Source organism: Vulpes vulpes, chromosome 1 (assembly GCF_048418805.1).
Source record: "Vulpes vulpes isolate BD-2025 chromosome 1, VulVul3, whole genome shotgun sequence".
NCBI lineage: Eukaryota > Metazoa > Chordata > Mammalia > Carnivora > Canidae > Vulpes > Vulpes vulpes.
Window position 1 is genome coordinate 130,066,499 of NC_132780.1, and position 23,070 is coordinate 130,089,568.

At 46.7% G+C, this 23,070-nt stretch overlaps 1 protein-coding gene across 4 annotated transcripts; it reads left to right on the forward strand.

The window, feature by feature from the left end:
• The first annotated feature begins 903 nt into the window (after nucleotides 1-903).
• Nucleotides 904-22,480, forward strand: MSH5 (mutS homolog 5). 4 transcript variants are annotated; one of them, XM_072728108.1, is made up of 25 exons: nucleotides 904-970; nucleotides 1,373-1,529; nucleotides 1,777-1,900; nucleotides 2,396-2,476; nucleotides 2,661-2,723; nucleotides 3,822-3,943; nucleotides 4,119-4,228; nucleotides 4,470-4,505; nucleotides 5,030-5,112; nucleotides 5,861-5,906; nucleotides 9,720-9,858; nucleotides 9,963-10,025; nucleotides 16,687-16,815; nucleotides 17,112-17,184; nucleotides 17,326-17,435; nucleotides 17,674-17,754; nucleotides 19,379-19,466; nucleotides 19,681-19,870; nucleotides 19,988-20,114; nucleotides 20,542-20,691; nucleotides 21,046-21,120; nucleotides 21,316-21,459; nucleotides 21,664-21,801; nucleotides 21,954-22,027; nucleotides 22,250-22,480. In XM_072728108.1, exons 2-25 carry the CDS (start codon nucleotides 1,386-1,388, stop codon nucleotides 22,359-22,361), a joined length of 2,502 nt encoding a protein of 833 aa, XP_072584209.1. In that variant the 5' UTR covers nucleotides 904-970; nucleotides 1,373-1,385; the 3' UTR covers nucleotides 22,362-22,480. The 4 variants fall into 4 exon arrangements, with proteins under 4 accessions (XP_072584209.1, XP_072584223.1, XP_072584202.1 ...); XM_072728101.1 differs by having other exon boundaries at nucleotides 913-970; nucleotides 9,720-9,882; XM_072728122.1 differs by lacking the exon at nucleotides 2,396-2,476 and having other exon boundaries at nucleotides 906-970.
• Nucleotides 22,481-23,070: the final 590 nt, after the last annotated feature.

Sequence of the window (23,070 nt, forward strand, 5' to 3'; positions counted from 1 at the left end):
GGGCTCTGGCGCAAGCTCCCCTTAGGACTTTCTAGCAGGCTCTACGTCGTGTCAATCAAAGGCCAGAGGGGATTTACCCCAAAGATTCAGATGCAATGAAACGCCGGGACACCTGCACCCCGATGTTTCTAGCAGCAATGTCCACAATAGCCAAACTGTGGAAGGAGCCTCGGTGTCCATCGAAAGATGATGGATAAAGAAGATGTGGTCTATGTATACAATGGAATATTACTCAGCTATTAGAAACAACAAATACCCACCATTTGCTTCGACTTGGATGGAACTGGAGGGTATTATGCTGAGTGAAGTAAGTCAATAGGAGAAGGACAAACATTATATGGTCTCATTCATTTGGGGAATATAAAAAATAGTAAAAGGGAATAAAGGGGAAAGGAGAAAAAATGAGTGGGAAATATCAGGAAGGGAGACAGAACATGAGAGACTCCTAACTCTCGGAAATGAACTAGGGGTGGTGGAAGGGGAGGAGGGCGGGGGGGGGGGGTGACTGGGTGACGGGCACTGAGGGGGCCACTTGACGGGATGAGCACTGGGTGTTATGTTATATGTTGGCAAATCGAACACCAATAAAAATAAATTTATTTTTTTTAAAAATCTGGTAAAATGCTCAACCTACAGCCTGATAAACTATATGTACTAAATAAATGTCAGTCACTGAGAAAGAAAAAAAAAAAAAAAAATCAAAGGCCTGAACCGGGGCAGGCCAGCGGCACCGGCGGGAAGTTTGAACGTTCTGGCACCGCCCCATATGCGAGCGGGCCAATCAGCGTCCCGCCACCCCAGCAACCGCGGCTCTCCCCCCGTTCCATCTCCAGGCAGAATCCGGATCCCTCGGGCCAATAGCGGCTTAGAGGGGCGGGGCGTGTGCGTGCGCACCCCGCCCTCACGCGGATACGCCCCTCTAGGCCGCGTAAGGCTGTAGTGACGAGCTCTTGCTCACGTAGCGACCCAGGTGACTGAAAACGCGGGAAAACGCCACGGCTGGGGTGGGAACGCCACAAGGTTAGGGCTGCGATCGTGGTTGTGTGTGGTTGGCAATGGCGGAGAGAGGAGCCGTGCAGGCCCCCGCCCCGTCCTCCAGCCAGAAGCGACCACCCCCACGTGACTGACAGGAGGCGGGGCGAGTGGAGTTCTGCGCCGGCTGGCTTCAGTGACGTAGCTCAGAAGTCCCGGGTCCAAACGACCCAGCATGTTAGAAACCAGCCGGCCCGGGCTGGGGCCTCGCAGCCGTGCGCCTCAGCCCCCAAGTTCTGGGCTCTGCCCGCGCCCAGAAGTCCTGAGTGGATTTGCGTCCCTGCGCACCCCGACCCCGGCCTCCCCGCTCCTGAACTGACTTCGTCTTCTGCACCCACAGAGCCTCCGAGGCCATGGCCTCCGTCCGAGCGACCCCAGGCAGGACGCCGCAGGGCCCGCGGCCCCAGGCAGCCTTGGCCACCTGTTCCAGCCCGGCCCCCGTGCAGGGCCACGGGGAGGCCGAGGAGGAGGAGGAGGAGGAGCAGGAGCCAGCGGAGGTCTCAGGGCGGCCATGCGGGAGCTTCGATCCCTAGAGCGGGGCGCTGGTTTGACCGTCGGGATGCTGGACTAAATGGGCTGGAAAGGGCTAGCTAGTCGCTGCCTCTGCTCAGTTACACACTGACTGAATGGGGGGGTGATGATGCCTATCGCAGGGATTAGATAAAATTATTAAAATTAAGCAAGACGTGACATAACCCTGCACTTACCAGCAGTTCAAGCCTGTACCCCCCCCCCCCCCCACAGATCCATCTGTGCGTCCTGTGGAATTCAGGATACTTAGGCATTGCCTATTATGACACCAGTGACTCCACCATCCACTTCATGCCAGATGCCCCGGACAACGAGAGTCTCAAGCTTCTCCAGAGAGGTGGGGGCAGAGGCCTGAGTTCCTCTACTTTGGGACTGAATGTGTATTTCATTCCCGTATCTTCACTTGACTCCATCTATTTTAGCAATTCACTCCTAGAGGCTCTCTGTGTCATTTATAGAAATGCATTTCATTATTCAACGAACGTTTATTACATGTTTACAGTGTATCAGGTGCTGGAGATACAGTCCCAGGCAAACCAGTCATGTCTGTCCTTCAGAGGTTTATAGTCTAGTGACATCTCCAGGCCACTTCTCTTCCCTCCTGCCACCCTGCCCATCTTACTACTCTTTTCCAAAACTTCATGCCTGCTCCTACCTATGCTGCCAATGTGTAGAGCACTCCTTACTTTTAGAGAGAAGAAGTGAGGGTGTTTTGTTTGTTTGTTTGTTTTGAGGAGGGGCTTGGAAGAGAGAGAGTAAGGGGAGGGCTATGGGCTCCCCTCTTAGAGGATAAGGATCCTTTAACTCATTTGGTCTCCATTCTCCTTCTAAGTATTGGATGAAATCAATCCCCGGTCTATTGTTACGACTGCCAAACAAGATGAGAATATGACTCAGTTTCTAGGGAAGCTTGGTAAGGACTGGGTAAGGGGGAAAAATGAAAGTGGGGAAAGACTAAACTGTGGAATATTCCAGGAGGCTAAAGGGTCTTGGAGGGAGCTACAGCCAGGAGGCTAGAATTGGGTGAGCACAGAGTGGGACAGAAGCAGGGCACTGAGATGTCCAGACTGATGGCCCTTTCTTTGCTTCCCCTACAGCATCCCAGGAGCACAGCAAGCCTAAGAGACCTGAAATCATATTTCTGCCGAGTGTGGATTTTGGTACTTCTTTGCTTTGCCCAGCTCCCCATCCCAGCTTCCCTACCCTTTCTCCTTACTCCAGCCCCATCATCAGAAGTCTCCCCCAGCCTTATCTCATCCCAACCCTTTGTGTTCTCCAAGCCCCATAACCAGTGTCTTTAAGATCTCTCCTGCTCTCTACCCTTTAATAACCTGAATCCTTGTGAAATTTCCACATAGACATGTCTAGGGATGAGGGCCTTCCATGAGAAAGAGTGGTGACATTTTGTGGATAGCTTGGATTGTTGGAATTTTCACTTTTAAGACAAAGCCCCTTGTCCCTTAAAAAAATAAAGAAAGAGGGATCCCTGGGTGGCGCAGCGGTTTGGCGCCTGCCTTTGGCCCGGGGCGCGATCCTGGATACCCGGGATCGAATCCCACCTCGGGCTCCCGGTGCATGGAGCCTGCTTCTCCCTCTGCCTGTGTCTCTGCCTCTCTCTCTCTGTGTGACTATCCTAAATAAATAAAAATTAAAAAAAAAAAAAAAAAGAAAGAAAAAAAGAAAGAAAGAAAGAAAGAGGCTGACTGATGATCCCTAAGGCACTTTCTTTCTTTTTTTTTTTTTTTTAATGATAGTCACACAGAGAGAGAGAGGCAGACATAGGCAGAGGGAGAAGCAGGCTCCATGCTCCCAGGTCTCCAGGATCAAGCCCCAGGCCAAAGGCAGCCGCTAGCTACGTCACCCAGGGATCCCCCCCTAAGGCACTTCCATAAACTTCCCAGGCTTACAGAAAGAATAGGGAATGTTCTTTCCTAATTAGATGTTAAGACACTAGTGTTATTCATTCCGCATTAATATGATCTTTTTGACTCCAAATCTCAGATTCCAAATAGATATCCTACCTTCCTGAGTCACTTATCTTTCTCAGGTTGTGCTCTCAGCCAAAGATCTTTATATTAAATGTAAAAATAAAGAGATTTAGATGGGAGTCTGAAGATTTGGTTCTTGTTTCAGCTTTCCATTAGCTGCCTGTGGTAGCTTGGTCACATCATCTCTTGTGCTTCTATTGTCTTGTTCTTAAAATGGGGTGGAAAATTGGGGCTACATGACCTTTCCCTCCTATGCCTCCCCCCAAATAGGCCTGGAGATAAGCAAACAGCGCCTCCTTTCGGGAAACTACACCTTCATTCCCTACTCCATGACCACCACTGAGAAAATCCTCTTCCTCTCCTCCATTATTCCCTTTGACTGCCTCCTCACGGTGAGAAAGGTCCTGGGAGATGAAGGTTGGGATGCAGCAGGATGGAGAAATCCATTCCTAGGGTTGAGTCCTGGGAGGTACTCGTCCAGTCCTAGAAAATAATAGCTTCCCCTGGCATTATCCAGCCTCGAGGACATTGGAATTGACCTCAACTCCATTCCCGATCCCCTCCCAGGTTCGGGCACTTGGAGGGCTGCTCAAGTTCCTGGGTCGAAGAAGAATTGGGGTTGAACTGGAAGACTATAACATCAGCGTCCCCATCCTGGGCTTTAAGAAATTTGTATTGTAGGTGATTTACCCTAACCTCAAGCAAAGTTAGGTGGGATTGGGAGGCCTGAATAGTAAGACAAGGTTAGGGGTGGGGGAATGGGTAGTGACCCATCAGGTAAAGTGCTCTAGGACACACAAGAGCACCTGAAGGGGGTGTGGAGCTCTGGGGAGAATACTGAGAGGAGTGGAATCTAGCAGTGAACTCACACTGCCCCTACCCCATCCACCTTCCCTTCTGTTTGTTTTCTGTCCTCAGGACCCATCTGGTGAGCATAGATCAAGACACATACAGGTAAGGGGAAGCAGGCTGTTGTCTCGTGGAAGGGAGAAGGATTAAGTTTAATGCTCTAATAGTCCTAATGAGGCTCCAGTTTCTTTAATCCTGGGGTTATTAAAGTCTGTCTCCTTGAAGTAAAGGAAGAGAGAGTGAGTATAAAGGAAGAAAGTCACAAAGGTGCCAAATAGGTATCCTACCTTCCCGAGTCATTTATCCTGAAGAGAAAAATGGAAGCAGAGAGGAGTGTGGGACAGACCTTACAACAACCCTTGATCTCGGAGTGCGTTCCCCACCTCCATTCCATTTTCTCAATTCCCTTTAAAAACCCAAGGTACCAGGACGCCTGGGTGGCTCAGTGGCTGAGCATCTGCCTTTGGCTCAGGGCATGATCCAGGCATTCCAGGATCGAGTCCACATAGGGCTCCCTTCAGGGAGCCTGCTTCTCCCTCTGCCTGTGTCTCTGCCTCTCTGTGTCTCTCATGAATAAATAAATAAAATCTTAAAAAAAAAAAACAAGGTACCCCATTTCTCCCTGACAGTGTTCTGCAGATATTTAAGAGTGAGCCCCATCCCTCGGTGTACAAAGTGGCCAGCGGGCTGAAGGAGGGGCTCAGCCTCTTTGGTAGGTATGTCCCTTCCTTCATCCCACACTACAAAGCCTGCCAGAAAAGCGGCTGCCTCCAAATATGTGTCCCAGCCCCTCTCTTTCCACTTCACTCCCACTGCCAGATGTCTCTTCCACTCCAGTCCAGCTGTCTTATCATCTTTGTACCCTCCCTGAGCTTGGGCATCTCCCCTCACCCACCATTGTCCAGTGTCATTTGCATATCATCACTGACTTTGCCAATTCTATGTTTGTTCCTTGGGGTTGTATGGATGTTTCTGCCAGTCGTGCACCTGTCCAAGTCGTGTGTATAGAGGAGAGTTACATAACTGCATAACTGCATGTTTTATTGGCACTGAGTCTTTATCAGTTGTCTCTGGCTTTAGGGTATAGTAGGGACATCGCTCCAAGTTTCCACATGGTTTTACTGTGCATATCTCAGTGGATTGTGTCTAATGTTTACATATATGTGTTGAGCTCTTTGTTGAATCCAACTACAACCACTCTGTGTATTTTTCTGGCTGACTGCTCCTGTGAGTACCCATTCCTCCCCTAAGCCCATGTAAGGTAATCCTGGCTCAGACTTGTGGCCAGGCGCTGGCTTTAGCTGCCTTTGTGTCCTGTATCTGGGGAACGCCCCCAGGTCAGCCTGCCCAACACCTGAAACCTCTGGCCCCGATGCCTTGGTTTATACACATCCACACATTCCTTTCCCTGCCCCTGCCTTGTAACAAACTTGCTCCCTGCCCTTGCTTTTCCCCCACAGGAATCCTCAACAGATGCCGCTGTAAGTGGGGAGAGAAGCTGCTCAGGTGAGTCTCACCTGCCATAGGCTCATGCATGCAGTCTATGGGCTCACCACACACCACTCCATCTAGTAGTAATAAAAACAACTGCCTATTTCCCAAATGCTAGCTAAATGCATTTAATCCTTATAACAACCCCATGTGGTAGCTAGTATTATCCTCATTTGATGTTGTCAGCACAGATACACATATGCCCATTGGTCATACAGACTTGCATATACAGGCAACAGAAACAGCCACAGAATACTAATGCATACGTGGTAGTATCTTTTTTTTTATTGAAGTGTAGTTGATAAACACTATTATATTAGTTTCAGGTATACAACATAGTGATTCAACATTTATACACATTATGAAGTGATCACAATAAATCTAGCTGCCATCTGTCACATGCAAAGTTGCTACAATATTGTTAACTATTTCTTAGGCTGTATATTGTCTTTTTTTTTTTTAATAACTAGAAGGTTCTACCTCATATGGTAGGGCAGTATATTTTTAAAGATTTTTAAATTTTAAGTACAGTATACCCCTCATTGTGGGGCTTGAACTCACAACCCCAAGATCAAGTCACCTGTTATACCCTGAGCCAGCCAGGCACCCCATATGGTACTACCTTTATTTTTTATTTTTTTAAAAGATTTTATTTATTTATTCATGAGAGAGACACACACACAGAGGCAGAGACACAGGCAGAGGGAGAAGCAGGCTCCATGGAGGGAGCCTGATGTGGGACTCGATCCTGGGACTCTAGGATTGCTCCCTGGGCTGAAGGCAGGCGCTAAACTGCTGAGCCACCCGGGGATCCCTTATGGTACTATCTTTAATTATAAAAACCATACTTCAAATTTGAGCTATTAAAAAAAAATTTGAACTATTCTCTAATGACTTTCAAAATTGTGTCTCTAGCTCTGACCTCCGTATGTGGAATGCTCACTGCATATCATCACCACTTGTAATTTCCATAGGCAGTTCAAACTCAAAGCATCTAAAATGATGCCCACTGGGCCTGTTCCCCTTCCTGCATCCTTTTTTTCTGGCTAATGGCATTGCTGGCAATACTGTTTCTCAAGCACTGAATCTTGGATTGATGCTTCTCCATCATCCTTCATATTCAGTTATTCACTAAGGCCTATTGATTCCACCCTGAAATGTCTTTCAGCCATCTCTCTCCACTGCTAATTCTGGCTCTAATCATTTCCAATCTGGAGCATTGCAGTCACCTTCGAATTGGTCTCTCTGCCTCTAATCTCTTCTTTTTCTAATCTGCCCTTCATTCCAAAATACTTGTCATTCCAAAATGGATCTCTATTTTGGAGGTGCACTCCACTTTTTTCTTAAACCTTAAGTAGAAACAAAATAACAAACCTCAGGAGGCTTCCCCATTCCCTGTCAGATGAGCATCAGCATCTTTAGCCATATGATGTTCAGGGCCCCTCCCACTCACCTTAACTTAAATTTCCAGGATTATCTTCCCAGCCCTGCCTAAATCCCTCCTCACTGGACCCACCTTATATTCTGGTCGTTTGGGCCATTTTCTACCATGGAAATACACCATGCCTGTGTTTATGCAGTTCCTTCTATGGAAGATTTTTCCCTTGTTCTTCACTTGTCAGAATCTGTCCTCCTCTTCAAGGTGGCAAGCCCTCTGTCACCTGTTCGGGGAAACTTTCACAGGTACCTGGAAGCAGACTGACCTGCACCTTCCTGCGTGCTTAGTGCCTGTTTATGTTTCCTGGCTGCACTGTTCCATTAGGTTGGAGTCAGCGGTCAGTGAACCTGCTCACTCATAGCTATGAGCTCCATACAGTGGTCATGTCTGTTAATGTCGGTGTCTAGCACATGGCCTTGGATGTAGTAGCACCCAGCGAGTGAGCACCGTACACAGATGCAAGCACATTGGTCCCATTGTCTCTACAACCTCAGAGCTGAAGGCTTTGCTAGCCCACAGATGCACAATTCTTTCCTCACCTCATGTGCCCTGTACTGTGTGTCTTTTGGCGGTTAATTTAGGATAATGTCTGAGGTTGTCTCCAGGTAATTGGGATGAGTTAATTACCCTCACATTCTACAGGTGCAGATCTCTCATCTCAGCCAGGGATGAGAGCAAAAGAATTCTTAGAGAAGAACAGAGTTAAATGCAGAAAGGAATGCCAATCCCCCAGGTAGGATCCAGTAGGGCATGGACTCATAACCTGAATTATGAACTAGGGGCCCAGTTGGCCTACAGCAGGACGGGGCACCAGGACGGTGACTGGATGTCACAGTGTGCTCTGAAAAGCACTGCCCTAGTAGTCTGGAGACCTGAGTTGGAGACCCAGCTATACTTCTTACTAGCACAATAACTTTGGACAAGCTGCTTATTCTCTAAGGGCTTCATTTTCTCGGCTGAAAATTAGGAGATTTAGCTCGATTACGATATCTCCTGGCACTAGCAGTACATGAGTCAGAAAAACCTCAGGATTTTACAAGATAGATGGCTTGGTGAAGCTTGTGCTTTCCAGAATGGGGACAGGTATTCACAGTCTGGCCTACACTGCTGCAGGTGGAGCTGTCTGTGGCTAAGGAGCAGAGGTGCCTAAAACCCACCCTTGAATCCCACCCAGCCCTCCGCTTCACTCCCTGGGGTGTTCTAACCCAGGGTAACTGGCCTTAGGCTATAGTGTGAGATACATATCCTCAGGCCCCAGTGTCTCCTCAGGTTGCTTCTTATATAAAATAGCATGGCTAAATGTCCTGCTCTAATGCAGAAAAGAATTCATTGTCTCACAGGTCCTTGCAGAGTCACACTCTTCATAGCCATAGAGAGACAAGGACACTCAGACAAACCCAGATGAGACATTTATTACCGTATACTAATTTAATTTATTAGAAAATACCTCAGACACAATAGTGGAAGTAATGATGATGATGATGATGATGATATAAACCTCTATGTTTGCACCTGCATATTTAAGAATATAACAATGTTACTAAAGGGGTGCCCTGCTGCTGACTCAGCTGATAGAGCGCGTGACTCTTGATGTTGGGGTTGTGAGTTCAAGCCCCACGATGGGCATAGAGCTTACTTAAAAAGGTTGCGGGGGGGGGGGGTCGCTGGGTGGCTCAATTGATTGTCTGACTTTGACTCAGGTCATGATCTCAGGTCCTGGGATGGAGCCCTGCATCAGGCTCTTCACTTTGCAGGAAGGCTGTTTTTCCCCCTACCACTCCCCTTGTTCATGCGCGCGCTCTCTCAGATAAATCAATAAATAAAAGTTTTAAAGAGTCTTAAAAAAAAAAGACAATGTTATTGACACCTCTTAAGTGTCCCTTCCCAACCCTTTCTTCTCTGCAGAAGTGACCATTATCATGAATTGAGGACTTATCATTCCCCATGGAATGGTTATATACTTTTACAGAACAGGAAAAGATGTCTGTACTGTCACACCCAGAGACACTTACAGCTAAATGCAGATAAACTCATGCTGACTCACCCTCTCTTACTCAGCCGCAGAGAGAGCTAGAATGTTGGCACACAAATACCTCAATATGCTGCTCTCCGTCTAAATATTGACAAGCTCTGTCGCATATCCACATGGAGTGACACATGGTCACATCCATCAAAACCACGATAAACAGAGTCATGCTCACATGCAGAGATTTTTAGTGAATATGTGTAAACATACCCATGCGGATAGGACACCGTACTTGCCAGTACGGATACATTTCACCCCAATCCCCAGGGACCTCCAAACACTCATTTTTCACAAATTGAAATCAAGACAATGATGAGAACAGATGTAACTTCTGGTCCCTCCCTACTTCATCCCTCACTTCCAGGCTGTGGTTCACACGTCCAACTCAGGATCTGGAAGAGCTAAATTCTCGGCTGGATGTCATTCAGTTTTTCCTCCTACCTCAGAATCTGGACATGGCTCAAATGCTGCATCGGCTGCTGGGTCATATCAAGAATGTGCCTGTGAGCCCAGGCCAGGGCAGGGAGGTAGGGAAGGAGCACTGGGATTCTTGGGGGCATTAGAATGGAGGAGAGAAGACAGTGGCCATCCCCTTGTCTGACTGTAGCTGATTCTGAAACGCATGAAGCTGTCCCACACCAAGACCAGTGATTGGCAGGTTCTGTACAAGGTAAGGCTCCCCTTCAAAACCCAGAGTTCCAAGTTAAGCCCCTCAGCAGGCAATCCAGGCCCTCTGCACTTTACTCACCCAGTCCGATTTTATCTCAACAACAACAACTTTGTATCATAGAAATTATAAAAAACAGTTAGAATAATATAACAAACCCCTACATGCCCACCATGCAGCCTGAACACTTTGACTCATACCAATCTTGTTTCATGTACATTTCCTCCCTCTTTCCCCTCTCTGGATTATTTTGAAGCAATTCCAGCCATCATATCATTTCACCCATAACTATTTCAGTATAATTTCTAAAAGAAAATTACTTTTTTCTTTTAAAGATTTTATTTATTCATTCGTGAGAGACACACACACACACACACAGAGGCAGAGACACAGGCAGAGAGAGAAGCAGGCTCCATGCAAGGAGCCTGATGCGAGATGTGATCCCGGTAATCCGGGATCAGGCCCTGAGCTGAAGGCAGGTGCTCAACTGCTGAGCCACCCAGGTGTCCCAAGAAAATTACTTTTGGGGCAGCCTGGTGGCGCACTGTTTTAGCGCCACCTTCAGCCCAGGGCCTGATCCTGGGGACCAGGGATCCGGTCCTATGTTGGGCTCCCTGCATGGAGCCTGCTTCTCCCTCTGCCTGTCTCTGCCTAACTGTGTGTGTCTCTCGTGAATAAATAATGAAATCTTAAAAAAAGAAAAAAAAAGAAAAAAGAAAATTACTTTTAAAAAAGAACAATACCATGATCTTACTAATAGCGCAGCTCTTGAATATCATCAATTATCTGATGTTCACATTTTTAATCCTCTTAAATGTCATCATTTTTTAAAAATTACTTTTTGTTTAATTAGAGTGCAGATGTGTTCAACATATGGTGATGGGATGATGTCTCTTGAAGCCTCCTCTGTGGGTTCCTTTTCATTTCACTGTTCTCTCTCCATCTCTACCTCCATCTTTTGCTCTCTTCCCCTTGCAAGTTATGTGGTGAAGAAGCTGGATTGTTTCTCCAGTAGAGTTTTCCTTAACCTGGATTTTGATGATTACATTTCTATAAATTAACAGTTGAATCTAGAAGATTGAGCAAATCCAAGTTTGATTTTTTCAATACTGTTTTATAAGTGGAAGAATATAATGCCTTATATGTCTGTCTCTCCTTTTGCGATGTTAGCAGCTTTTAATGTTTGATACTGAAGTTCCTTAGGGATTGCAAGGTCATGTTATTCCATCATTCTTTCCCCATGTATTATTCAGAATGTTTCTGTAAAGAGAAGCTTCCTCTCAACTGCCTTTTGGTTACCCTGTGGTACATTTCATATTAAAGAAATTGCTTGATTTCCCCCCCTGCCTTCACTTACCAGCTCTCTGCATATAGGAAATTATTAGTTCTCTAACATCCTCCAAGGTAGCCAGTGTGTTTTTTGTTGCTGTTTTTATATCATCACAAACTCAGATTTACACGTGTTTCAGTCCACGGCATTTTTAATCTTTCTACGTGTTCAGATTATTTCCTCTGTGGCCGATGGGAGCCTCTTCATGTTGGTTTCTGAGTCCTTTTAAACATGACCCCAGTAGGTGTCCCCACTTGATAGTTTCTCTCCTGCTCTCTGGTTTGACACTATGTACCAGATATATCATTTACATCTACTGCTTCTTTTTTAAAATTTTATTTATTTAAGTAATCTCGACACCCAATATGGGGTTCAAACTCACAACCCTGAGATCAAGAGTTGCATGCTCTACTGACTGAGCCAGCCAGGCGCCCCTACATCTGGTTCTGAACCAGAACCAGACATTTCTCCAAAGATCCCCGATTCCTTTTAGTAAAAAATAGTATTTCTCTATTATAGTTTGAATACCAGAGGGTGCACAGCATGTGTTTTTTTTCTTTATTGCTTTAAAGGCTTTTCTGCAAACAGATTTAGGATTTTTAAAAAATAAAATATGGGGGCAGCCCCGGTGGCACAGCAGTTTAGCGCCGCGTGCAGCCTAGGGCATGATCCTGGAGACCCTGGATCAAGTCCCACATCGGGCTCTCTGAATGGTGCCTGCTTCTCCCTCTGCCTGTGTCTCTGCCTCTCTCTCTCTCTCTCTCTGTGTGTCTCTATGAATAAAATAAAATAAAAATCTTAAAAAAAAGTAAAATATGGGAACGCCTGGGTGGTTCACTCAGTGGTTAAGCATCTGCCTTTGGCTCAGGGCCTGATTCCCAGGATCCAGGATTGGGTCCCACATTGAGCTCCTTGCATGGATCCTGCTTCTCCCTCTGCCTGGGTCTGTCTGTCTGTCTCTCTCTCATGAATAAATAAATAAAATCTTTTTTAAAAAGTAAAATACATAATAAATTGGTACTGATAGCAACAATTTAAATTCAGAAGCACAGGGATCCCTGGGGGGGCGCAGTGGTTTGGCGCCTGCCTTTGGCCCAGGGCGCGATCCTGGAGACCCGGGATCGAATCCCACCTCGGGCTCCCGGTGCATGGAGCCTGCTTCTCCCTCTGCCTGTGTCTCTGCCTCTCTCTCTCTCTCTCTCTCTCTCTCTCTGTGACTATCATAAATAAATAGTAATAAAAAAATAAAAAATAATAAAAAAATAAAAATTAAAAAAAATAAATTCAGAAGCACAGGGTTCTTACCTTGTATATTCCTTTACTATCCTCTTCAACATCCCTTCTTCCATAGTGGAATTCTGGTTCTCAATAACACTAGGAATGGTAAGATTAGAAAATCACTCATTTGCCTTTTCTTATATTACTTCCACAACAGTCTTAGTAGGAATACCAGCACTACTACCGATGATATTGTTATTGAAAATAATTTAAGATTTTTGGGGATGAAGAGGGAAGTTCTTTTTGTCCTCACTAAGAATAGAGTCAAATTACTGTGTTTTAGTCACTTGGAATAGCTCCTCTCTGTGTGGTTATGTCACTATCTGAATATACATTTACATTCATTTATTTCATTCTGTTTTTGATTCTTAGAGACTGGGTTTTACAATTTAATTTACTTTTGTACTTGCTTCAGCAGCACATATACATTTTAATTTATTTCTATAATTATGTAAAATATTTACACAATTCCAAATGTAATCTCCCAAACAAGGAATAGGCAACTAATTCTAGTTTCTATCTTTTGCCCCCTTTCTACCTATAGGTAACATTTTCTTGTTCTTTTTTTTTTTTTTTTTAACATTTTCTTTAAAAAATTTTTTTGAGGTTGGGATGCCTGGGTGCCTCAGCTGTTGAGTGCCTGCCTTTGGCTCAGGGTGTGATCCCGGGGTCCGGGATCAAGTCCCACATCAGGCTTCTTGTGGGGAGCCTGCTTCTCCCTCTGCCTGTGTCTCTGCCTGCCTCTTTCTCTTTCTCTCTCATAAATAAAATCTTGAAAAAGTTTTTTGAGCTTTATCATTGTTTTGTTTTAATTTCTTATTTATTTTTATTTTTTTAAGATTCTATTCATTTATTCATGAGATACACATGAATTCTTTTTTTTAATTTTTAAAGATTTTTTTTAAATTTTTTTTAATTTTTAAAGATTTTATTTATCCATGAGAGACACAGAGAGAGAGAGAGAGAAGCAGAGACACAGGCAGAGGGAGAAGCAGGCTCCATGTAGGGAGCCTGATGTGGGACTTGATCTCAGGACTCCAGGATCATACCCTGGGCCAAAGGCAGGTGCCAAACCGCTAAGCCACCCAGGGATCCTGAATTCTTTTTTAAAAAACAATATAAGGGGCAGCCTGGGTGGCTCAGTGGTTTAGCGCCACCTTCAGTCCAGGGTGTGGTCCTGGGGACCTGGGATCAAGTCCCACATCAGGCTCCCTGCATGGAATGGAGTCTGCTTCTCCCTCTGCCTGTGTTTCTGCCTCTCTCTCTTTCTCTTTCTCTGTGTGTGTCTCTCATGAATAAATAAATAAAATCTTAAAAAAAAAAAAAACAAGAAGTGAAGAAAAGCTGCAAAAATTGTACAGGGTGTTCTAATATACCTTTTCAACCAGCTTCTCTCTCTCTCTCTCTCTCTCTCTCTCCTCTCTCTTTTTAAGATTTTATTTATTTATTCATGAGAGACACAGAGAGGTAGAGACACAGGCAGAGGGAGAAGCAGGCTCCATGCAGGGAGCCCGATGTGGGACTTGATCCTGGGACTCCAGGGTCCGAGGGCAGATGCTCAACTGCTGAGCCACCCAGGCGCCCCTCAACCAGATTCTCTTAATGTTAACATCTTATAAAAAAAATGTTAACATCTTATATAATCATAGTACAATTACCTTATAACTACTTAATTTCATGAGTTATAATGCAATGCTTATTTTTGCTCAGATTTTTCTAGTTTAGATCCTTGAGAGTTCTTCTGAGATTGACTTTTAATATGCCCAGATTGGCTTTTCAGATTCAGATAGGCTTCCCCCCCACCATTTTATTTATTTATTTGACACACAGAAAGAGAGCACAAGCAGGGGGAGGGGCAGAGGGAGAGGGAGAAGCAGGCTCCCCACTGTGCAGGGTGCCTGATGTGGGGCTGTATCCCAGGATCCCAGGATCATGACCTGAGCTGAAGGCAGACACTTAACCAACTGAGCCACCTAGGGGCGCCCCTCAGATAGGCTTTTGAAATGCTCTTCTGACATGGCCCCCCAGTTCATTTTTGAGCATCTTCTAACTTTCCAGCACTACAAGATGCTGCTCCAGGCTCATCTTATAGTTTTCTTGCCCCAGCCCTGGAATCAACCATTTCTCCAAGAAGTCCTGGTTACTCTCTTTGAAGAATAGTATTAGAAACCAAGATCTGGACACTAGATGTGGTTATTGCTACTGGGGTATCTGTCAGTTCCTCTCACCACAGACAGAGCTAAGAAATAAATGTGTATAATGTTTCAAATGCATGCTAACCCATGCATTCATATCCATGTTCCTGAATCCATCTATCTATATATTAACCCGTAAGTTCATACTCATACCTCTGATCCCAGGTCAATGCCAAGTGTCTTCCTCTTTTCCTCATTTGTAACTTCCTTCTCCAACAGTGAGAAATCTGCTTCTCCTTATCTCAGCAGGTTTCTTTGAACATGAACAGGTATATGTAACTATTTGTATATTCCATCCCCACTACTTAACATTGATCCTCTGTTTCAGCCAGGGTGGGCTATGCATTTGGGCACTCTGCTGAGGAAACTCACTGTGTTCTGCTCAGTATAGTGTGGTGCTTAAAAGCCAGATACCTGGGTTCAAATCCCAGTTCTTTTATTTACTCTCTGTGAGACCTGGAGCAAATTGTGTTATTTCTTTGTGCTTCAGGTTGCTTGTCTGTAAAATGGAGATAATGCTAGTCCCTATCTCCTAAGATTATTTTAAGAAGCTAATGAAATTAACATATGTGAAGAGTTTAGAACATTGCCTGTCCCTTAGTGAGCATTCAGAAAGTGTTAGCTCTTCTTCCTACTGCTATTTATCCGTGCTCTTGCTCTCAACCAGAATACCCTCCTTCCTTTGGATAGCCTTAATCATTTCATGACCCAATTCATTTCCCTTTCTTTTCTTTTTTCCTTTCCTTTCTCTTTCTTTCTTTCTTTCTTTCTTTCTTTCTTTCTTTCTTTCTTTCTTTCGAGAGAGCGGGTGCGGAGGGCCGTGCACATGTGCCCCTGTGAAGGGGGGGGGGGGGGGAAGGCAGAGGGAGAAAGAGAATCTCAAGTAGGCTCCACACCCAGTGTGGAACCTGACTTGGGTCTCAATCCCAGGACCCTGAGATCATGACCTGAGCTGAACTCAAGAGTCAGACACCCAATTGATTGAGCCACCCGGGGCGCCTCATTTCCTTTTCTCTGTAAAGATCTCCCCAGTGATGTTAGCCTTTATTAGTCATATTCTCTGAACTTCCTAATTTTTAAAAATATGTTATTTATTTATTCATGAAAGACATGGAGAGAGAGAGGCAGAGACACAGGCAGAGGGAGAAGCAGGCTCCATGCAGGGAGCCCCATGTGGAACTTGATCCCAGGACTCCAGGATCATACCCTGAGCCGAAGGCAGACGCTCAACCCCTGAGCCACCCAGGCATCCCTTCCTTACTAATTTTAGTCAGTTCCATAACTTGATCAGTCTGTTTGTGGGTAGGCATTGTTTATGTTGCTCGTTTGTTATCATCAGGGCTGGATTATAAGCCCTTTTATTTATATGCTTTGTATGTGCTCTGCTTCTGAGTAAAGCTCAGTAGGTGTCTAACTTGGGCTTCACCCTGGGGACTTAGCTGTCAGTGGCTCTCGCTCCTTCTTTCCTCCTGCTCCCTCACCCAAGTGCTGTATTGCCTCTTCTGCTCAAGTACTTTCCTGCCTGTCTCTTGCCCCGTTTTTTTTCTCCTTCCTCAACATGAAATTCTCTCCTTTATTAAGGCACCTATCACTTTATTTTGAAATCCCGTGGGTTTGTTTCTTCCCCCTCAACAGACTATGAGCTCATGTGGGATGGGGCCACATTCTAGTTCTTTGTGGCCTCACTGCTGTGTGGAGTGCCTGACACAGAGTTTTACAGATGCTATATCCTTGCTTACTATTTCTTCTTTGCCTTTGAGACCTTGTGTCTTTCTTATTGTTCTCCCCTGATGCTGTCTGTTCTCCTCAGTCTGTCCCTGTCCCCTCGCCTCAGCCCACCTTCTGTCCACTTCTGCTGTAGACTGTGTATAGTGCCCTGGGCCTGAGGGATGCCTGCCGCTCCCTGCCCCAGTCTATCCAGCTCTTTCAGGACATCGCCCAAGAGTTCTCTGATGACTTGCACCATATTGCCAGCCTCATTGGGAAGGTGGTGAGTGGAAGAAAGAGGCAGAGCCCCTGGGGACCCAGGGGAGGGAGGTGGGATTGGCAGATGGTGGAAGCCTGGGCTCTGGGGAACATGACGAGAGCCATGTCTGGGAGACGTTAAGGGTTACCTGGATGACCAAAGAATGGGATGGTGAGAGGAGGTGGCAGGATATCAGAGATGCATTTGGAGAGTTAGAGTTAAAGCAGGAGATGCAGGGAGAACAGGGGTGCAAGGAGAGGTGAGGGACTGGACTTCAGATGATTCTGGGCAATGAGCAACTGGATTTTTTATCTCCTCAGGTGGACTTTGAGGGCAGTCTTGCTGAGAATCACTTCACAGTCCTCCCCAACATAGATCCTGACATTGATGAGAGTGAGCATTGGGTGTGCAGCTGGGCCTGTGAGCCCAGTGATTGGGGACCACCATCAGTAGGTGGCCACTACAACTGGGGATAACCATGGCCAACAGGCAGGAACCTTGCTTTTGATACCCACATGTCTTTCACCCTCCTAGAAAAACGAAGGCTAATGGGACTTCCCAGTTTCCTCACTGAGGTGGCCCGGAAGGAGCTAGAGAATCTGGACTCCCGTATTCCTTCATGCAGTGTCATCTACATCCCTCTGGTGAGGGCAGAAATGTGGGCATAACCCCCAGGGATCTTTTATGGGAGATATTAAGCTTATGAAGGACACGCTGCTAGATAAGAAAACTCCTGGAGAAGTCTGAAGAATATGAACACCCTATGATAGCTTTAGGCCCCTGAGGGAAGCCCTGGAGAATACAGGGATCTCTGGCATCTTCCAAAGAGATAGGGTGCCCAGTACTTTACTCCCTGTCTTATCTCCTCTTCACTTTCCTCAGATTGGCTTCCTTCTCTCTATTCCCCGCCTGCCTTCCATGGCAGAGGCCAGTGACTTTGAGATTGAAGGACTGGACTTCATGGTAAGACCCTTGACCTCTGTAGTGGAGTGCTAATAGAAATAAGTCCGCAGCTGAGAGAGGGCTGTATTCTATCAGCACTGCCCAATGAGGGATGTCTCTGCTATAGTTTTACTTTGATCTTTACCAGCTCTGAGATAAATGGGAAAGAAGTCAGGGTGGGAAAGAAATGAAGGACCTATTCTCTGAAAACTATAATACCTTGATGAAAGAAATTGAAGATGACACAAAGAAATGGAAAGACATTGCATACTCCGGAGTTAGAAAAACAAATATTGTTAAAATGCCTATACTACCCAAAGCAATCTACAGATTTAATGCAATCCCCCACCAAAATACGAACAGTATTTTTCACGGAACTAGCAGAAACCATTCTAAAATGTATATGGAACATAAAAGACCCAAAATAGCCAAAGCAGTCTTGAAAAAAAAAACAAACGAAAACAACTGGAGGTATCACAATTCCAAGAGTTCAAATTATATTACAAAGTTGTAGTAATCAAAACAGTATGATGCTAGCACAAAAATAGACACAGATCAATGGAACAGAACAGAGAGCCCAGAAATAAACCCACTAATATATGGTCAATTAATCTTTTTTTTAAAGGATTTTATTTATTGGGGTGCGTGGGTGGCTCAGTTGGTTAAGTATTTGCCTTTGACTCAGGTCATGATCTCAGGATCTCAGGATCCTTGGATTGAACCCCATGTCAGACTCCTTGCTCAATGAAGAGTGCTACTCTTTTCTGTATGCCCTTCCTGCCCCACTTCTGTGTGTGCATGTGCATACTCTGTCTCCCTCTCTCTCTCTTTCTCAAATACTAATTAAAATAAGGCTTCCCTGGTCAATTAATCTTTGACAAAGCAGGAAAGAATACACTGTGGGGAAAAGACTGTCTCTTCAACAATGGTGTTGAGAAAATTGGACAATTACATACAAAAGAATGTGTGTTGAACCTACTTAAGATTCTCTCTCCCTCTGTGCTCCTTCTCCCCTGCCCTATTCTCTCTCTCTCCCTCTCTCTCTCTCTCTCAAAAAAAAAAAAAAAATGAATGAATATTTAAGAGATAAACTTATAAAGAAAATAAGGAATTGATTCCCAGAAAAGTCAGAAGAGAGGTTAATTTTGAGGAGTCGGAGAGGGGTGTGATTAGGATGGTTCTCTGGAGTAGCCACCAAAATTTTAGTTTTTTAACCTACTTTATGACCTACGTGGTTGATTACAAGGGTATTTGCCTCATTGTAATTCTTTAAGGTATACATTTGTTTTATGCAATTTCCTATGTCTATTTTTATTATTTTTTAAAAGATTTTATTATTTTATTTATTTATGAGAGACACAGAGAGAGAGAGGCAGAGACATGGGCAGAGGGAGAAGCAGGATCCCTGCAGGAAGCCTGATGTGGGACTCGATCCCGGGACCCCAGGATCACGCCCTGGGCCAAAGGCAGATGCTCAACCTCTGAGCCACCCAGGCGTCCCTGTCTGCTATGTTTTTAAATAAAAAAGTTTCTTTTTTTTTTTTTTTTTTTTTACAAGAAAAAAAGAAGTCAGGCTGGGGCTGAAGGGGGTGTTAGAGGAGATGGAGATGAAGGATGCAAAGCCCACTTGAGCCCTTGTTTCCAGTTTCTGTCAGAGGGGAAGCTGCACTATCGTAGCACTCGAACCAAGGAGCTGGACGCACTGCTGGGGGACCTGCACTGTGACATCCGGGGTGAGGAGAAGCAAAGTCTTGAGGGGAGCGACCAGCTCAGAGGCTCATTTCTTCCTGCTCTCTCACTCGGGCTCTGCACCTTTTCCTCTGAATGTCTCGGGGTGACTCAGTATCTGCAAGCCTCTTTCCAGGGCTCTCTGCTGGCTTCTCTGCCTCTTCTTCATTTTCCCCTGGAGCTGATGCCTGGCTCCCTCCCCGCCCCCACCACCCCTAGACCAGGAGACCCTGCTGATGCACCAGCTGCAGTGTCAGGTGCTGGCACGGGCTGCTGTCTTCACCCGGGTGTTGGACCTGGCCTCCCGCCTGGATGTCCTGCTGGCTCTTGCCAGTGCTGCCCGCGACTATGGCTACTCAAGACCCCGTTACTCACCCCGACTCCTCGGGGTCCGGATCCAGAATGGCAGGTAAGAGCAGCAGGGGGTGGAAGCAGGGGCACATGGGGCCCAAAGGCCCTATCTTCCGGTGGCTTGATTCATCTAGATCCACAGGCCATGTGTGAGGGAACTTTCTACCCACTGCAGACATCCTCTGATGGAACTCTGTGCCCGAACCTTTGTGCCCAACTCTGCAGAATGTGGTGGGGACAGAGGGAGAGTCAAAGTCATCACTGGACCCAACTCCTCAGGGAAGAGCATATATCTCAAACAGGTGAGGAGAATCCTGGCACACTAGGCCTCTGGCATCTTCTGCATTGTCTCCATCTCCCACTGGCTTGCAGACACAGGTTCCTGCAACTCCTCCCTGGTGTTCCGACCCGACCCGTCATGGAAAGACGATGGTGCACACCCCCTGCTCCTCACATGTTCTCATCCTTTACCTGAGGGAGAGTCGTGCTCTAACGGGTCTCTCTGTGGCCTGAAAGCCTCTCCTCACCTCTCCATAAGTCCATGCTGTCCCCAAGTGTGCCTCTGCCCACGCCCCCACCCTCTCGCCTGATTCTAAAGAGAGCTGAGGGGGCCATCCTCTTCTGTTAAGTGTCCATCCCTCCTTGATCTGTAATTCACCCCTCAGCCTCGCCTCACCTTCACCATGGCCCACACCACCAGGCGCCAGACCCTGTCTCCTCCATATTTAGGTAGGCTTGATCACATTCATGGCCCTGGTGGGCAGCTTTGTGCCAGCAGAGGAAGCCGAAATTGGAGCTGTAGATGCCATCTTCACACGAATCCATAGCTGTGAATCCATCTCACTGGGCCTCTCCACCTTCATGATCGACCTCAACCAGGTCAAAGGGAGCAAAGGGGGGTGGGACTGGGGGGGAGGGTGTTAACGAGGAAGGAACTCTATCCTTGAAAAAACGATCAGAACCAAAAAACATTCCCTCTGCTGCATGCTTCTCCATTAGGGGCAGGGAGCACCGAGTTCAGAGACTGGGAGAATCAATACCAGAAAACTTTACTGAACCTTTGCTCTGCATGAGGCATTGTTGGCAAAGAAGGGATGCACAAAACGAGTCTCGCCAGTCCAGACGGGTGGACACACATACAGCGGCTTCCCTCACAGGCAGACTGTGGTCAGCGGGTTCCTTACAGGCCTTGAGTAGTACTGAAACTCTCCCTTTCCACCCGCTGCCCAGCAGGTGGCGAAGGCAGTAAACAATGCCACCAAGCAGTCCCTGGTCCTCATTGATGAATTTGGAAAGGGAACCAACACGGTGAGGAGACAAACTGATGAGAAGCCAAGGAGGGAAGGACAAAGGGGTGTGAGGTGACGCTGGGCCACGGGAGAGGAGTGGGCGTGTGTGGGCAGAAAAGAAACAGAGAAGTGCAAGATGGGGTCGGCTAGGGCAGGTGGAGGTGCACACGGGGGTGCCTGTGCTTCAGTACCCTGATGCCTGCCCTGTGCGCAGGTGGACGGGTTGGCGCTCCTAGCTGCCGTGCTTCGACACTGGCTGGCACTTGGACCCACGTGCCCCCACATCTTTGTGGCCACCAACTTTCTGAGCCTTGTTCAGCTCCAGCTGCTGCCGCAGGGGCCCCTTGTGCAATATTTGGTAAGGATACCTATCCAGCTCTCTAGGGATCCCTCAGATGAGCAGTTGCCAGAACCCAAAACAGACTCCTCCATTAGAATGGGGGTGCCCGGAGCACAATACTGCATCCTTCCTCTCTCTCACTCTCCACAGGGATTGGCCAAGGGTTTCAGGGCCAGATGCAGAGTGATTGATGATACTCTGTCCCCTTCTGTCTCTTTTAAGACCATGGAGACCTGTGAGGATGGGGACAACCTCATTTTCTTCTATCAGGTGTGTGAAGGTTTGGCCAAGGCCAGCCATGCCTCCCACACAGCTGCCCAGGCTGGACTTCCTGACCAACTCCTTACTCGTGGCAAGGAGGTGAGATCCAGAGGTCAAACCCTCCATCAGGGCTCCCTACCATGGTCCCTGCTCCTCTCAGGGGCCTGGGTTTCTGGGTCCGTGGGACTTCTGATCCTTATTTCTGGTTCTCTTACCCACCTTCCCCACCCCCACCCCCTTCTTATCACTAGGTCTCAGATTTGATCCGCAGTGGGAAACCCATCAAGCCTGTCAAGGAGTTGCTAAAGGAGAAGCAAATGGAAAAGTGAGTGTGTGGCCCAGTGTCCTGGTTCTTTCCAGCATGTTCTGCAGCTCTTCTCCCTTTTCAGGGCCCCAGACAGCCTCTTTGCCCTTCAAACACCCATGATTTGTTTCCAAAATCCCTAAATTGTCCTGGGCCCCCTGGGCCGCAGCCTCTCCCCTACTGCCTGGGGACTCAGTTTTCTATTCTGCCATAAATAAATCCCACTGTCCTCTTTCCCATCAGTTGCCAGATGTTAGTGGATAAATTTCTGAAGCTGGATTTGGAAGATCCCAACTTGGACCTGGACCTTTTCATGAGTCAGGAAGTGCTGCCTGCTGGCACTGCCATCCTCTGAGAGCCCTTCCTTGGCCCTGCTGCATGCACTCTAGCTGTTTCCTCATCTCCCTCGGACCCACAATTCTGTTTTCCTGGAAATTTTGTTCCATGTTGGGAATAAAGTTGACTTCAGAGAAAGTTATTATTTCTTTAACCCAGCTAATACAAAATGAAAGAAGAGAAATGAGATGAAACATCAAGCAGCAGTCCGCATCCAGAGGGTCCTGCCCTGCCTCATTAAAAATACAGGGACATGGGTAGCCCAGGTGGCTCAGCAGTTTCGCACTGCCTTCTGCCCAGGTTGTGATCCTGGAGTCCCAGGATCAAGTCCACGTCAGGCTCCCTCCATGGAGCCTACTTCTCCCTCTGCCTGTGTGTGTCTCTGCCTGTCTCTCTTTTATTTTTTTATTTTTTTAATTTATGATAGTCACAGAGAGAGAGAGAGAGAGAGAGAGAAAGGCAGAGACATAGGCAGAGGGAGAAGCAGGCTCCATGCACCAGGAGCCTGACGTGGGACTCGATCCCGGGTCTCCAGGATCGCGCCCTGAGCCAAAGGCAGGCGCCAAACCGCTGCGCCACCCAGGGATCCCTCACTTGCTCTCTCAAGCTCTGTGTCTCTCATGAATAAATAAAATCGTAAAAAAATAATAAAAATAAAAACACAGGGACATGGAGCCCTAAGCCACACCTTACGTGTGGCTCACTTGATCTTGGGGCCATGGGTTCAA